Source organism: Doryrhamphus excisus, linkage group LG4 (genome assembly GCF_037039965.1).
Source record: "Doryrhamphus excisus strain RoL-2023G ecotype Guam linkage group LG4, RoL_Dexc_Guam_v1.1, whole genome shotgun sequence".
Taxonomy (NCBI): domain Eukaryota; kingdom Metazoa; phylum Chordata; class Actinopteri; order Syngnathiformes; family Syngnathidae; genus Doryrhamphus; species Doryrhamphus excisus.
This window is the reverse complement of record NC_136360.1, coordinates 9,805,602-9,822,442: the sequence shown is the minus strand read 5'-3', so window position 1 is coordinate 9,822,442 and position 16,841 is coordinate 9,805,602. Positions and strand designations below refer to the sequence as shown.

Here is a 16,841-nt window from a genome sequence, read left to right as displayed (position 1 = left end):
TAATGAAAACTATGACTTTTTTTCTCACTCTTTGAGCAGAGGGATTAATGGTGTGGGCAGGCGGTCATAAAAACACACATTCATACATGTTTCGTGGCCTTGCAATGACTGTTGAGATGTGTTACAGTAATCCCTTGATGACTTTATCTCTCACTCTTCCTCTAACGACGTTCTCTCGCGTCTGACAAACAAACTCTGGCATTCATCCGCTCAATGGTGGGATTTCCTTCCCCGTCGCTTATCAGTTTGATCACAAAAACAATGGGCTGCCCACGCAAGATTACTGGGATTTTTTGTCGTTTTGTCGAGTTCTAACGTGGCGTTCCTCCTTGCCACCAGATGTCCTCTTCTGGATGTCAGCAGAGACAGCGGAGAACAAGAAAAACCCACAAATCAGATCTATTCCAGACATGTTTTTCATGTTTTTTTTTTGTAAACAATTTTTTTATAAGACAAACATCACCACAGCCATGTCAAAATCCCAACCGCTTGTGTCCTACGGCCATTTCCTCCACTGGTACAAATCTATCTTTAGCAAAGATTTCATAGTACTTCATCAAGTACCGAGAAGTTTGGAATTTCACCCATAAGTAGTTCATGGAGAATTTGTTTAATATATTTTTTGTTGTTTTACATAGTTTTTTCCATCATGACGAAATTTCCATGTCCAAAACCAGAGCATCACTAGATTTTAAGGACAAGGGAGATTGACACATCAACAAATTAAAACTGGAAAACTCATACTGACTCACCATTGGTATGATAACAGCGTGGTTTGGTGTGTGTGAGTGACAGGTGCAGTATGTTTTTTACTGGACCCATTTTGGAAAGTTTTAGGTGGTTACTTTTCATTTGAATCTGAAAAGATGAAACAACCAACTACAACCAAACTATTATCCAATAGGAGGCTCTCACCTGGTAAACGTTAAAATGTTCTATCTAGATTATTGTTTTATCTTATTATATGTACATTATGCTAAAAGATTGCGTTTCCTAGCATGTTTTTGGAATGTGGGAGGAAACCGGAGTACCAATTAGAATAATCAATTAGAATATTTAATTGCGACCAATCATATTTAATCGTAGATGAAAAAAGTTCTGATCTCAAAAAAGTGGGGATGTAAATCTTTTTGTGGAATACAATTTGATATGTAACTGTCGTGACTGTTACCTTGTACCCCTCCTTCACCTTGGATCTCCTGCCTTCAGCTTGATTGCGCTCAGGTGTTCCTCATCACCCGATTACCTGCTTCCTATTTATTCCCTCTGGTTCCTCCTATTTGTTGCAAGTTCATTGTACTCCCATGTCACGTGCTAGCACTCCTCATTATTGCTTTGCCTTGCCTGGTTTTTGACCCTTGTCTGTTTTTTCGACCCCTTCTTCTGCCTGTCATTTTTGGATACCTTTGCCTTATTAGACTGACTTCTAGTGTACTGAACTGTCACGCTTGAACCTTACCATGTGTGATGCCTGGCAATTGTGCCTTTGGGTCCTCCTTCCCATGTCTCTTCACGAAAGTAACTACAATGATAATGCCATAAAATGTTATGTAAAGGGTTAATATAAAGGAAATACGGCCCATTATTTTATTCAAAAATGTTTTTCCCACTTTGACAGTCCTTGAATGCACCTTGCACCTCATTGCAACTTTGTCCCACACTGCACAGTGCTACGACAGTAAGACAAATGTTGTACTACCACTGTATTTGTATTTTTTCCACCTCACATTTGGCTTCAAAAATAATATACAGTTTTTTTGAATGTTTAATGCAAGCAGTGATTTGTCCCATTCTGTTTGACCGTCACTGAACGCACCTGCTCCTCTTCTCACATGATGGTTCTCAGCAATGGCGTACTATACTGTGCTGTCAAATATTGGCACTATTTTTTTGTGCACTGGCCAGTGCACAACCTCTTCGAAAAACAAGTCCAGTTTTTTTTTTATTAAAGGAGAAAAAAATCCAAACCTAGAGTACATGGCCCGGCGTGAAAGTGATCATAGCTTAACTGAGATTAATTGAGATCTATCCGTCTGGAAAAGGTTACAAAGTCATTTCAAAAGCTTTGGGAGTCCAGCAAACCACAGTGAGATCCATTATAAGCAAACGGCCGAAACGTGGAACAATGGTGAAACTTCCCAGTAGTGGCCGGCCATAATTACCCCGGGGTTGTTGTTCTGCTTCAGGACCTGGAAGACTTGCTGTGATAAATGGAACCATGAATTCTGCTGTCTACCAAAAAAAAAGAAGAATGTGCGGCCATCTGTTCATGGCCTCAAGCTGAAACGAGCTTGGGTTCTGCAGCAGGACATCGATCCAGAACACGTCAGGAAGTCCACCTAATAGCTGAAGAAAAACAAAATGAGGACCTTGGAGTAGCCTAGTCAAAGTCCTAATCTGAATCCTGAACGACAACAATTCTTATTGCAAGTTTTTGCAAACACTTGATTGCAGTTGCTGCTTAGGGTGGCCCAACCAGTTATTAGGTTTTGGGGGCACAAATGGCCATTTTTCCCTTCTGCCCACCTCTTTAGGCAAGTTAGCTGTCCTTCAAACCTGAGCAAATATATCCTGGAAGCCATTGTTTGTGCTAACAGTGTGAAATCAGAGCAGTGAAACAGTGCGGCAGCCTACAACTTGTACCCGAGCACACCAAATAAGGAAGGTGTTAGAAAAAAACTTGCTGAAACTGAGCGTTCATAGCCATCCCAAACTTCTTTCGGCGCTCATTTCCAAATATGCAAACCTCATGATGTGAAAATTTGTCATCATTTAACATGAGAATATTGAGAAACATTCAAACTTCATTTATAGGTAAGAAAAGTTGAAAAAGCAAACTTACAGGTCAATAATACGTTTTATTTTAAACTCTGGTTTTCAAAGGAATAGTTTGAAAATAAAATGTAAATTAGGCCCATTATCCTTTTGTAATCACTTTTTTTAAGGCCATAGGCGTCATGTTATTTCAGCTAGACCTAGCTTGTATTTACTTTCAGACCAGCTCATCATTGACAGGACACATGTGACCCGCTCTAAACGAAAGGTGACCTGAGATAACTCACTGCAGCGCATTGGCACGCCATGTCTTTGCATTTGGCAATAGTAAGAGCCCGTTAAGCTCCATTTCACAACAAAGAGATTATGGGAATTACTTGTGACATGCGCCCTAGGGGACAAACACTTATTGGCATGTTCCACTGACCAAACACATCCGGCTATCGAGACACACACACGCCTAATTTATTGCTGCTTGGATTAAACGTAATGGTTATGTTTTGCGTGGAATGTAATGCATTTGAAGGCGGTGTTTATTGGTAATTCAATATAGACTTTTCTTTATTTACAATGACACATGTAACACAACCGTTATACACAGCAACACTGCAGTCATCAAGCCTCAGGTTCAATAAATATGAAGCAAACTGCAGAGGGAGGAAAACATTAAAATGTGACCGCCAGGCTTCGTTTACTTCCTGAAATGATGAAGAAAAAATTGTTGTCGTGGCAACCAAGTTGCCAAGTACAAGCATGGAGAAAAACAGCAACAGAACTTTTGATATTCATGTACCATTTCTTCATTAAGATCATCACCTTCTGACAATACTTTACAATATATGCACACTGAAATGTACTGTATATTTACACAGCGTTTTTGGGTATTCGTTACATGACAGCAAAGCGAACACAGTAAAGAAACAAACAAAAAACTGACCAAAAAAACTGTTTTGTTTTTTTTACACAAAATATAATAATTTAAATTATTGCTTAATATTGTTGAAAATTCAACCTGTTGAATGGAATTAAATGCAGATGAATCACGTCTTAGCACACATGTGTAAATTATTGTTTTCAGCCTTTTGATCCAAATGCCCCCCAAAAAGTTCAATTAGAAATCCTTTTTGTGATTTTTGGACTAGAGATGGGCATAGCATTCGATTAATCAGTCGATTTAATAGCGTAGAATTCTATCAATAGCTGTTAACCGCATCTTGGAAAAGAAAAACAGCAGTGTTTTTTCTTCTTCTTCCCCAAATAGCCTTTTAGATACACTATGGAGAATTTGGCAGATATAAGCAGTGGAAACAAATCTTAGCTGGCAATACGTTTAAAAACAAAGAGACATGTGGTCTGCCATTGTTGTTTTGCTTTGCCTATGCTAACCAATTCAATTGTGTTCAGCATTTAGATGTAAAGACAACAAATAAAACTTCAAATTTGTGATGGATTATAATTTTTTGCATTTGATTAATTAATTAATCAGGTGGCGTTAAATGTCGAATAATGTAAACAGGAAAAATTGAGTGCCAGGTTTTATCCGTAATAGTTCTCGAAATACTATTTGTCACCATATGTACAATGTAACATATCGAAAAAAAAAAGTCTGATTTGCGATCTGTCAATGAGTGGAGTTAATTGTCATTTAATCGCGGTTTAAAGCCATGGAGGTATAGTGGAGTGCACTACTAAGCTGTGACCAGCAGGGGTGCTGTTGATCCGGTCTCGACTAGTTTATTCTGTGATGCTGAACAGCTGCGCTATAATCAAGCAAAATAAATATTGTTATAAAAATAACAATCAATTGATTAGTTAATCATTGTTTGTTATGCCAATATTTTTGCTTCCAAAATATTGTTGCCATGTAAACGAACACCCAAAAACGACACTGGTTTTATCTGGTTTCAAATCGTCTGATGAATAGTAGTGGCACCTCATATAATAGTAATATAAAAATGATTTGGTTTAAACATTCAGAGAAGCACACAAAGACAAGATGTTGCATTTTCTCTCCCTCTCTCTCTCTCTCACACACACACACAATGTTCATTCATGCGCACAAACAGGACACTTTTCCCGGTGATCTTCATAACAAAGATAGGAAGTTTTGTGTAAGGAACATCTGGAGTCAAAGGAGGACGAGAAGAACAATGAGATGAACAACACTTAACGACCTGCAGCCAAATGAGTCCAATGTTAGTACAACAGTGATGAGTCCAAAACAGTAGTACTCGCGGCCAACACAAAAACAATAAACAAATCTCAGAAATGGCAGTACCACAGCATGTAAACAATGGTCGGACAGGGGATGGAAACACATATTTTACATGTAGCTTCTCCTTTGTCGTACTCACATTAAATTGCAACCCAGCGACAAAAAAGCATGTCCGTGAAGGTCTTGTGTACCGTATTGTACATTGGGACCATCAACATGGTCCAGCGGCGTGGCAGTGAAAGGAATCTGAAAGCTCCTCAAAAGCTAATAGCTTATTATAAACAGTGTCCCAGTAGCTCCATTTGAAATTGAACCCTGAATAAATGTCACCTTCATTTTGATAATAATACTGACATAAAAAAAACACCAAAGCTGCACTATGTATGGAATGATATGAAGTGCCTCCAGTGCGTTTTTTACTTTTCCTTTACGAACAATATACGACAAATAACAAAAAATGTAATAAAACAGAAAAACTTCAATAGATACAGACGACAGATGTGACTTGAAGCACAATGATATTGGGGGCACTGGGGGGATCATTTGAACTGTCCTCCCTTGAAGCCACAGACAAAAAAGTCATGTTAATAATAATGAAATGTTGTTCTTCGTTGTGGGCGGCCAGTGTTTTAGTGCCACAAGGTGGTGATTTGTAAAGATTATTTAAGGGGCAGTGTTTTGTCATGGTAGCAGAACATGAGAGGCACTTCTTCAATGAGGCCAGCCAGACAGATGGGCTGGGTGGGCCGTCACACGCGCTGGGCTCCGAGGCCCGTCCCCTCCAGGAAGACCTCGTGCTGGGCCAGTAAAGGCTGAGTGGGAGCGCTGGTGCTAGAGCTCGGAATGCTCGGATCCTCCTCCGTGGTAGCATTTCTGGGTGACACCATGAGCCTGGAGCTGAAGTTCAGATAGATCTGAAAAGGAAGTCAGATAGGAGGAGATAGATAGAGCATTAAGTCTACAGTAGCTGTATTTTAAGTATCATTATCTACCTCTGCATGAGCTTAAAATGTCCTTTCTCTTACTCATTTGTGAAACTCATGTATGAGCGTTATACTTTAAACTGTTGTTTACAATGAACTCATCAACATTATTAATGCTGGCTGAGCTCCTTACAATTATTACAACATTGGTTCTGTTGCTACTGTGTGCTGCAATATACTGTAATTTGTAATAAATGACCATATGGTCAAAGAGAGCTACAGTAATTTCCATTTTGTAATGCACTCCAAATCATCATTACCACAGTACGGGACATTTTTGATGATATTGACTGATTTTTCAAGGCACATAGAATATTGTGCTCAAGGGCGATATAAACATGGTACCGACAAAAGAAAGACTGGAGTGTCATCTTTATTCAGAAAAAAAAAAGAGAAAAACTGCTTTTCGTGCAGTTGCGTCATCACCCCTTTTCGCCTCTTGCGCAAAAAAGACATGGGATTGGGTGTACAAGTTGCAAAAAAAAAACAATGAATACTTCTTTGGTAGCAAAAAAACACCTACATGTTTGGTGGCATCAGACAGCTGCTGTTCGATCCTCTCCACAACCTTCCTGAATGAGGGTCTCTTGATGGGCTCGGCATCCCAGCAGGAGTGCATAATCTGATACCTGTGGAGCACATGTACGTCATTAATGTAACACAAAAACTACTATTGATAACAGTGATTATAATGAACAGTACTGTATAAATGTCTTCGGCTACAATTTAGTATTTTGTTTTTGCAATACTAATTCCCACATAAAACTAGAATGTCACTGAGCTGAGCACAGACTTCCACCAAGGCTTAATTGTTAACAACATTTAAAATAATAAATACATTTTGGGTTGCATGTGTGTTTGTCTAGATGTAGTTAGCAGGCTACTTCCTGGTCCGTGGAGGATGACAAACATGCAACCATTATGATTCTGGGGGATGGAATGTTTTCTTAATACAACGGACTTTGATAGCAAAAACACACAGAAATGGAAGGTTTTGAAGCTCTGGCTTCTCCTTGGCACTATCGTGAGCCAAAGGCTGGGCTGCACGGTTTGGTTACCGGTTACTTGGTATATAATGCTGCTCTGCTGGCATCAGAGTTCAAACGGGCTCCGATGTTTGTGCTTTTGTTGAGGAATTTACAGTTGCCACACATTTTCTTTTTCCCGAGGACCAAAATGAGTCATATATAGAATTTGGGGAGAGGCACTGAATACTCACTTGTTTAAAGTAGGCGTTTTAATTGACACATGGTGCCTGTTTGGGTGGAGGCTGCTCTTTGAGGTAAATCACGACATTGAAAATGAACAATTTGTGTTTTATCGTTAATACAGAGTTGTGTTTTCATGAACATGTGTGGTCTTGTTGTTGTTTTTATTTACTGCAGAAAAAGTTATCAATTTAGATGCTTGTCGAGCGGCCAGTACAACAGGATGAGAGTGGGCCCCCCTAAGATCTCACATTTCTTGATACTCCTCATCGCTTTTCAACAAAAACACTTCTGTCTCCCAAAACTTACATTTCACTGGGCGCAAACTCCGGAGACTCCAGCCTGTAACCTTCTTTAATCATCTTGTAGAACTTGGCGTCCACTGGCATTCCAGGATAAGGACTGTTTCCTGAGCAGGAAAGATTCAGTTTCACAAAGGCGGCCCAGGTAAATAGACAGATGGGAGCATACACACCTAGCGAGAAGATCTCCCAGAGCAGGATACCGTATGACCACACATCACTCTCAAATGTGTATACGCACTCAAAGATGCTTTCCGGAGACATCCATTTGACTGGGAGGCGAGCCTGAGATGAAAGGGGACAAAATTGGGAATTTTTATTTAATATTTTTCAAAAGTTGTGGTTAAAACCACCAAAAACAACCAACAGGAAAAACGTCATGGTGAATTACTGAACTTTTGTTGACTGGGTCTCTGAAGGCACATGATGATCTGGGAAGCAGCCCAGGCGCAAATAAATCAAGAAAAGACAATTGTACAAAAGCGTACACTTGATACTTTTAACCCAAAAAATTACATAAATCTCCCAGCTTGACAAAGACATACTTAGGGTGATAGCTATTTATAATATTATATAACCTTATTTAGCATGAGAAGTATGTATTATAATAGTATACATATTTCGGGGAGGCGCTGCCCCCGCCCCAGTTCCCATTATACATAATGTCTTTGATCTGACGTCAGATGTGATGGGACAATTAATACAAAAATGTGCTTGCAGGTTCAGACAGTTACATCAAATAGCGGTTGCTGTGATTGTTCATTCCACTGAAATGTGCGCGACACTCTGAAAAACCTGCCTGGGAGGTTTTTTGGTGATGTGTGTACCCTGTGCGCCTGACAGCCAATATACCACTGTGCACGGTGCGCTTCGCCTGCGCCAAGAATAGACCAGGTCACAGCTGCCGAGCTTTCAAAACACCTTTGGTGCAATGTTTTGTCACTAAATTGTCACTGCGCCAATCTGAAAATGTGGACACCTCCTTTGGTGCGCTGGACCGAATTACCACTCCTGCGCCACATTGCGCTTCGCCACGAAATTAGAGCCCAAGGCATCTATTTGAGGTAGGGTATTTATTAAAGCAGACAACACCTTATTTGGTCACAAAAGAGAGGTGAAAATACTGTATATGAACTGGGGAATGGTATCTCTTTTTCTATTTAGCCACAGCTTTAAGTACAAGGCAGCGCAAAGGGTTCCGTCACCCTTTGTTTGTTGGTGAGCAAAAGGGGCGAGCACTGCTCCCAATAGACTTCTACACCACTATGTACATCTGTGTAATACTTGCTTTTATAGTCAGTAAAGTTACTCCAGACCCCATTCACTGTGCAATATCTGATCAACCTCCATGTGCAATATTAAGGGCTCTAAATGCAATATATTAAGTTCTATGTGAAGTATTTCCATAATGCCTCACAATAACTCACTAGCAAGATCTCAGTGTATAGACTGTATTGTATATAACTCTGGGAAAAACTGTTGATTTTGTTAATACTTGGGTTGTTTATATTGTTTATTTTTCTATATTGTGTATTTTGTACTGCTTAACTGATTATGTACTCTTGCTGCTGTGTAATTCACATTTCCCCACTGAGGGACGAATAAAGCCATATCGAATCTTATGTGTAATTTTACGACTTCACTTTTACTTGGAAGTATTGTACTTTGCCACATTTTAAATTACATTCCTTACTGAGTGGAAAAAAAATGGAAGTGGGGAAATAATGATGCAAAAACATCTCACCTGCCGTGATTAATGGGTAGGAGAACCTGGCTGGTGCCATAGTGATCTTAAAGATGGAGCCAGACATGTCAAACACTAGCAGTGATCACCCACCTAACTATCAAGCCTGTCCAATTCTGCACAGGCGGAACTCAAAGGAAATGCCAACACATCTAAGAGACCATCTTTGCGTCACATTTGTGTATGCCCAACAAGACCAAACAAGCAGCGTATAAAAAAACTCCACATCAAACCTGGCAAACACGTAGAGGTTTAGACTTCTCATAGTTTAGACTGTGTGCTAATTATCCAAAAAGACATTGTTGCATGGCACTGCAAACATTAGCACCAGCAACCTGCTGATATTTACGGATTATGATAACTCACCTCCTGATCAAATGGATGTCTACTTATTATAGATAAAAACTTACTTCTATCTGCAATTCAATGTGATTAATTCAGAGTTAACTATAGACAAAATGTGATTAATCACAATTTTATTTTAATCTTATTTTATTATTTTTATCTTATTTTAATTATTTTATTTTAATCGATTGACAGCCCTACCACATATAATACATTAGGTAGTGCAGCCTGGTAATTGTATTATATAGAAAGACGCCAGGGACTTTATTTGCCATGTTGGTTAAGCCCAAGTTGGGCATTGTTTGAACGTGAACGATTCAGATTCCTTGTTTCGATACTGGTTCCTAATGATTCTCCATTCTGATGCTGTTTAATTAATTCATTTCATTTGCTTATTTTTTTGTTCGTTTAGTTTATTAGAGAAGTGGTACATAGCCCATGGAAGAACTTGTTACAGTAAAACGGGGTGCAAATAAAGGATAACTGTTCATATTTGTGAGGTGATAGTTACTCATTCCATTCATGTTAAATCATAAAAGATTTAAATATGGAGACTCATGGGCTCCAGCATAACCGCAACCCTAGTGAGGATAAGCAGCATAGAAAATGGATGGATGGGATGGAGACTAATTCTATGTAATATGTATATTACATATGTAATGACAGAAGTGGAACTGAATGGCTTTGGTAAAGATGATAGAAAAGATGTTCTGTTAAGGTCTTCCTGGCTGCACACTCACGTTGCCTTTGACCACATAGTTGTAGTCTGTGGTGATGTCGCGTGCCAGCCCAAAATCACAGATCTTTGCCACCCGTCCTTGAGTCAGCAGTATGTTCCTGGCTGCCAGGTCTCTGTGAATACACTGGGAAGAAAGCACAGCACTAATGAGACGCCTTCTATGCATGACTGATGGACAATATCGTATTAGTGTTGTTTTTCCATCTTGGTGTCTGTGCCGACACTCGACTCTGTAACGGCAATACGCAGACGTGTTTGGCCACAGGATCTCTGGCTCTGCTGGCAAGTTAAATTAAATTTTCACCAGCAGGCTGCAACATGCTCTTTGGGTACACTTACCGGCGGTGGAAACATGAGCCAATCTTTGTGTAAACAGGGATAACAGGAATTCGATAAATCAAGAGTGCGATCACCACAAAAGTACTGAGATGCATTACAGGAAGTGGAAACACAGTAATACCTCATTTATTGTGGTTAATTGGTTCCAGATCCAACTGTGAGAAGTGAATTTCTGCAAAATGGGATTGCTTCCTTATAAATGGAATAACACTGTCCAGCATCCTGGTATTTATTTCACAGTCACACTGGTTAAATGTTTGGCTAAAAAGTTAATGAATCAATTCAGAGTTACTGAATCGTTTTGGATCGTATCGTTCTCAATGAGCCAATATCATCCTTAAATTGTATCGGCAATCACGAATCGTGATAAGAATCTAATCGTTATTAAAACAAATTGTTGCCTACCATTTAAGTTATAAATAAAACTCAAGGTTTTGTGTGTGTGTGTGTCACAGTGAATGTGTTTCGGTGTTAGTAGGAATGGGTCGTGAATGGGTGGTGGACAGGAAGTGACGTCAGGGGTTCAGGATTGAATTTTAGATTTTCGCCTGTGATATTATTATGATGATTATCATTGCTATTATTGTGCCTGTTGCAGGTCTTTCAGATAAATGTATAAAATACATGAAAAGAGGAATCAAAATAAAAAATCTATACAAATATAGATTTTATTGTAGCCCACATGTGCCCAAGCCCACTGTTTGATCTTCAGGGGGTTCTAAGTACAGCTTCAAAAGGCAAACAGAAGGGGTGGGAATGAGACAAAAAGTGAGTAACTTATTGCAAACAAGCATTAAAGTGCGACCAGTCCAGAGTGTACCCCGCCTCTCGCCCAAAGATAGCTGGGATAGGCTCCAGCATACCCACGACCCTAGTGAGGAAAAGCGGCATAGAAAATGGATGGATGGAAGCATTAAAGTGAAATAGGCAGTTCACCAGCTGATCAAAAGTTTAAAAGCTAAAATCAATGTCATTTTCTATCAGGTGTTCACACTGACATAACGTTTTGATGGCAAAGGCAAAAAAGCTTTCTGTCTTTGAAAGCTGTTAGATTCTTGAGCTGCATAAGCAAGGCCTCTCGCAGTGCACCACTGCTGCTGAGGTTGGGCGTGGTAAGACAGTTATTTGAAAGGTCTTCAAAGATCCTCTGGGTTATGGAGCAGAAAGACAAGTAGTCACCGCCCCACTGGATGCCATTGGCTGTCCATCAAGACACAGGACCATCCTCGGGCCAAATGTTGGAAAATGTTTTTTAGCTATGGTCTTTTCATCAGCTGGTGACACCCTGTGAGTTTTCATTAAATTGCTTACTCAAAAAAAACATTTTTGTCTCACTCCCATTTCTTCTTTTTGCATTTTGAAGCTCTACTTCAAACCTCCTCAAGATCCAACAGTGTAAGTTTTCAACTGGTACTTGAAATTGTGCACCATCATTATCTTTGATGAAGGTCATGTCGTTTGATCATCTTGGAAAAGGGTATGCAGCCAATGTTGATTTCTCCACTGCGTATTTTACAATGTCTAATTTCGTATTGTAGATTAAAGTTAAGTTAACTAAAAAGAACAAAAGTGATGGTGTCCTTCCTCAGTGCAATGAGCCTGAGCTATGTATTACTCCATGTACATATTCATGTGTACATGTGAGGCACACATACCTGGTTCCGTTTTTCGTTTTCAACAACTTAAGGCAGTGTGTTCATAACCATGTCGTAACATGAGAACCACCTGTATTTTTATTTCCAATTCAAATCTTGGTATTAAACTCAAACAGGAGTTTGTAATGGATTGTGTGCAACCTTAAAAGTTGCATTGGAAATAGTAGTAAACCTTGGTTATTATTTAGTTACCTAATATAATATTGTATTGTGGTTATTCATAATTATACCTAATCAAGTAACTCACATTCTTGGAGGCTAAGAATTCCATCCCTTTGGCCACTTGGTAGGAGAAGCTGAGAAGGTCTTCAGTATCAAGACACAGACCATCGTCCTCAAACATTTCTTCCTCGTCGTCTCCTCCAGTGTGAGAACCACCACCTGAAAGAGGAAGGAAAAATGGCTTTTAACTTCACTTCGGATGTTTTTCATTGCAAATACGAGGGGACGAATTCAAAGAGAGTTCGACTCGCCTTTCCGGAACGAGCACCTCTTCTCGCCGGATGAAGATGGTGATGATGATGATGGCGGCTCGCCAGCGGCAGAAGGCCTCATGCTCATGTAGCCGTTCAAGCTGTCACTGCGAGGAGGAGGAAAGGAGCAGTCTGAGAAGGAGCCCACGTGCAAACACCTTCCTCCTACGCACGTTCTGGATAGTAAATACCACTTGGCTATTTCCTCAAGCTCACACTAAACACTCTGGAGGCTAGGTTTACACTCCAGGCCTTCACGCTCGATTCAGATTATTTTCTCATTTGTGTGTGTAGGTGTTCACATCGCTTTTGAAATACAACCTATTTTTGACTTAAAAGAATACACATAAGGATGACATATTGTGTTGTCCACATAGAAGTCAATCCGACTTGATATCATGATATTATCATGATAATAATGATGTTAACATGAAAACCATAGCATACCAACACAATGAATGTGATCAATACAATGCAACAAAACCAAAATGCATTTCAATGTTTGTACAATAACAATAGTATCACTATACTTGTTAGTGAATGTCGGAAAACAACAAACTCAGCTTTAATGACTACCTAAGTGCTATAAATGTGGTGGATCATTATTGGAATTGATTAAACAAATTGATTTTAAAAAATTAGTTTAGTCATTGACAACACAACTGAACCCAAAATGCTGTTTTTAAAGTCCACCTATTATTGTTAAGGGAAGAAAAAAAATACAAACCTACATGACCCTGTGTGAAAATGATTGCAGCCGCCTTTTAAAACTTAACTGAACTCTATCAGGGGCTGCACGGCGCTCGAGTGGTTAGCGCGCAGACCTCACAGCTAGGAGAGATGGGTTCAATCCCACCCTCGGCCATCTCTGTGTGGAGTTTGCTTGTTCTCCCCGTGCATGCGTGGGTTTTCTCCGGGTACTCCGGTTTCCTCCCACATTCCAAAAACATGCTAGGTTAATTGGCGACTCCAAATTGTCCATAGGTATGAATGTGAGAGTGAATGGTTGTTTGTCTATATGTGCCCTGTGATTGGCTGGCGACCAGTCCAGGGTGTACCCCGCCTCTTGCCTGAAGACAGCTGTGATAGGCTCCAGCACCCCCGCGACCCTCGTGAGGATAAGCGGTAGAAAATGAATGAATGAATGAACTCTATCAGTCTAGAAAAGGTTATAGGCCATTCATAAAGCTTTGGGACTCCAGCAAACCACAGTGAAAGCCATTATCCACAAATGGCCCTTCTTTTGGGCATTGGTGAATCTTCTCAGGAGTGGCCAACCAACCAAAATTACCCCAAAGAGCACAGTGATGACTCATCCAACAGGTCACAAAAGAACCCACAACAACATCCAAAGAACTGCAAGCCTCACTTGCCTCAGTTTAGTGTTCATGACTCCACCATAAGAAAGACATTGGGTACAAATGGCATTCATGGCAGAGTTCCATGTCGAAAACCACTGCTGAACAAAAAGAACATTAAGGCTCTCCACTTCCTCAATTTTGCCAGAAAACATCTTGACGATTTTGGGAAAATACTCTGTGATCTGACAAGACAAAAGCTGAACTTTTTGGAAGGTATGTGTCCCATTACATCTGGCAAAAAAGTAAAGCCGCATTTCAGAAAAAAAAAATCATACCGATAGTAAAATATTGTGGTGGTAGTGTGATGGTCTGGGGATGTTTTGCTGCTTCAGGACCCGGAAGACTTCCTGTGATAAATGGAACCATAAATTATGTTGTCTCCCAACAAATCCCGAAGATTGTGACCATTTGTTTGTGACTTCAATCTGAAAAGAGCAGGCCAATGAGCCAAAGTTCTTCCACAGTGCTGTAAGAGACTCATTGCAAGTTATCACAAATGCTTGATTGCAGTTGTTGCTGCTAAAGATGGCTCAAACAGTCATTGGGTTTGGGGGAAATCACTTTTTCACACAGGGCCATATAGGTTTGGATTTTTTCGATAGTTTGTATTCAGGTGCCTTGTCATTGACTAATATTAACATTTTTGATGATCTAAAAAGTGTGACAACAGGAAGTGGGTACTCTGAATGCGGTATAACAACTGACCCCGCAGTTTCTCTCTGCGACTGGATATTCCGATAGTAGCTATCTTCCTCCATCTTAGAGATGATAAAAGATTCTCTTTTCCTGCGCAGAAAGTTAAGCAGGTCACCAAAGCAGCAGTACTCTGTAATCACCAGCGTGGGGCCTGCAGCCACAGACACACAAAACACATCATGGTTAATTAAAATGACCGCAATGCTCTCATAACGACTTTGGTATGGGCTCTAACGTTCTCCACTTTTAATGAGAATAACGCACCTCCCACAGTACAAGCTCCCAGCAGGTTGACAATGTTCATGTGGTTGCCCAAGTAGCTGAGGACCTTCAGTTCAGACATCAGGGCCTCCTTCTCAGTGGCATGAGCGCTCGCTGCAGAATAATAATAACAGGAACGTCAGAAGGTCAATTTTAAATTTTTTATCACACCATCATAGAGATCCCACAATCTTATATTATTAAAGAGTGGAACAGGAAGACACAAACATTGGCAACGCCAGCATAGCGACGTGGGCAATATTGCTTCGGGCCACATCATACTACGTCAGCCTATTCAATGAGGAAACTAAATTATCAAATTTGACTGGAGGTTGGCAGCGCATCAGGCTGCATTTTCAAATGTAAAATGAAGACTGCTTGTTTCAAAGCTGTATACACAGGGTGACCTCATCTAGCTTGGGGTGGGTCAGCGGCGGTATCATGTCCATCAGGAAGAAACGAGGGATGGAGTGCCTCTTCTCTCAAAATTGGAGCAAACAATTAAGGAAGATGAAGGATTTTTCTCACGTTTGGTGATCATAAACCGGCTCTACACACACCTATTACTGTCAGAACATCAATAAAAAGTCACTGTTGCATAATAGGTAACCTAAAAAGATGGGTTTATTCACTGATGTGACAGTTAACAATATGTTTTTATTAAAAGCCTATGGTTGTAGTTGTATGGTTGTCCTTTGGGTATATGGAATTTGCATGTTCTCCTCGTGTGTGGGTTTTCTCCGGATAGTCTGGCTTCCTCCCACATTTCCACAAAAACATCCATGTTGGGTTAATTGGCGACTCAAAATTTTCCACAGGTGTGAACGTGAGTGTGGAAAAAAATGGATGGCTGGATGGATGGATGGGTTGTAGTTGCATGATAGCATTACAATAGTCCATCCATCCATTTTCCTCCGCTTATCCGGGTCTGGGTCGCGGGGGCAGTAGTCTTAGTAGGGAAGCCCAGACTTCTCGGTCCCAGGCCACCTCCTCCAGCTCCACCGGGAGGACACCAAGGCGTTCCCAGGCCACCTCCTCCAGCTCCACCGGGAGGACACCAAGGTGTTCCCAGGCCAGCTGTGAGACATAGTCCCTCCAGCGTGTCCTAGGTCTGCCCCGGGGCTTTTTCCTGGCTGGGCATGCCTGGAACACCTAACCAGGGAGGCGTCCGGGAGGCATCCGGACCAGATGCCCGAGCCACCTCAACTGACTCCTCTCGATGTGAAGGAGAAGCAGCTCTATTCTGAGCCCCTCCCGGATGGCTGAGCTAGTCACGCTATCTCTTAGTAGTCTCAATAGTGCTGTTTCTAATTGTTTGGGTCGGTATATCACCATACAGTTGTACCACCATATAGCGATAATTGACATAATACAAGAATAATATCTACATTGCAGTGTTTATATAAATGAAGAAAGGAAAACACTCGAGATATATTAATATGAAAAGTGCAACGTGATACTTAGCAATGTCAATATTTTGTCTCATCCTTAATTTAAATTAGAAGAAACATATGCTAAGTGTATCAACAAAGTCAATTTACTTTTGCAATTTGACTATCATATATATGCTAGATTAGGTATATTTTCACCCTGACTTATTTCCATCCTTTACTTAATCATGTTGATAATCTTGTCTCTGTTTAATCCAATGCATGTGATATCTGACTCGTGTTGTTCAACCCCTGCAGGCAAGTAATTCATTCACAACCGTGTCAAAACAGCACATACTGTAGCAGCAGCAGCAG

At 40.4% G+C, this 16,841-nt stretch overlaps 1 protein-coding gene across 2 annotated transcripts in view; it reads right to left on the bottom strand.

Moving 5' to 3' along the window:
* Nucleotides 1–3,307: 3,307 nt before the first annotated feature.
* kita (KIT proto-oncogene, receptor tyrosine kinase a) overlaps nt 3,308–16,841 on the bottom strand; it is a 30,862-nt gene continuing 17,328 nt past the window's right edge. For both annotated transcript variants that reach the window (XM_058072748.2, XM_058072749.2), the window contains exons 13-21: nt 15,100–15,210; nt 14,845–14,986; nt 12,779–12,885; nt 12,553–12,686; nt 10,313–10,435; nt 7,657–7,768; nt 7,491–7,590; nt 6,497–6,602; nt 3,308–5,904 (exon numbers count right to left, since the gene is read on the bottom strand). In XM_058072748.2, coding sequence (XP_057928731.2) covers nt 5,740–5,904; nt 6,497–6,602; nt 7,491–7,590; nt 7,657–7,768; nt 10,313–10,435; nt 12,553–12,686; nt 12,779–12,885; nt 14,845–14,986; nt 15,100–15,210 — 1,100 coding nt within the window. In that variant the 3' untranslated portion in view covers nt 3,308–5,739. The remainder of the gene's footprint in view (nt 5,905–6,496; nt 6,603–7,490; nt 7,591–7,656; nt 7,769–10,312; nt 10,436–12,552; nt 12,687–12,778; nt 12,886–14,844; nt 14,987–15,099; nt 15,211–16,841) is intronic.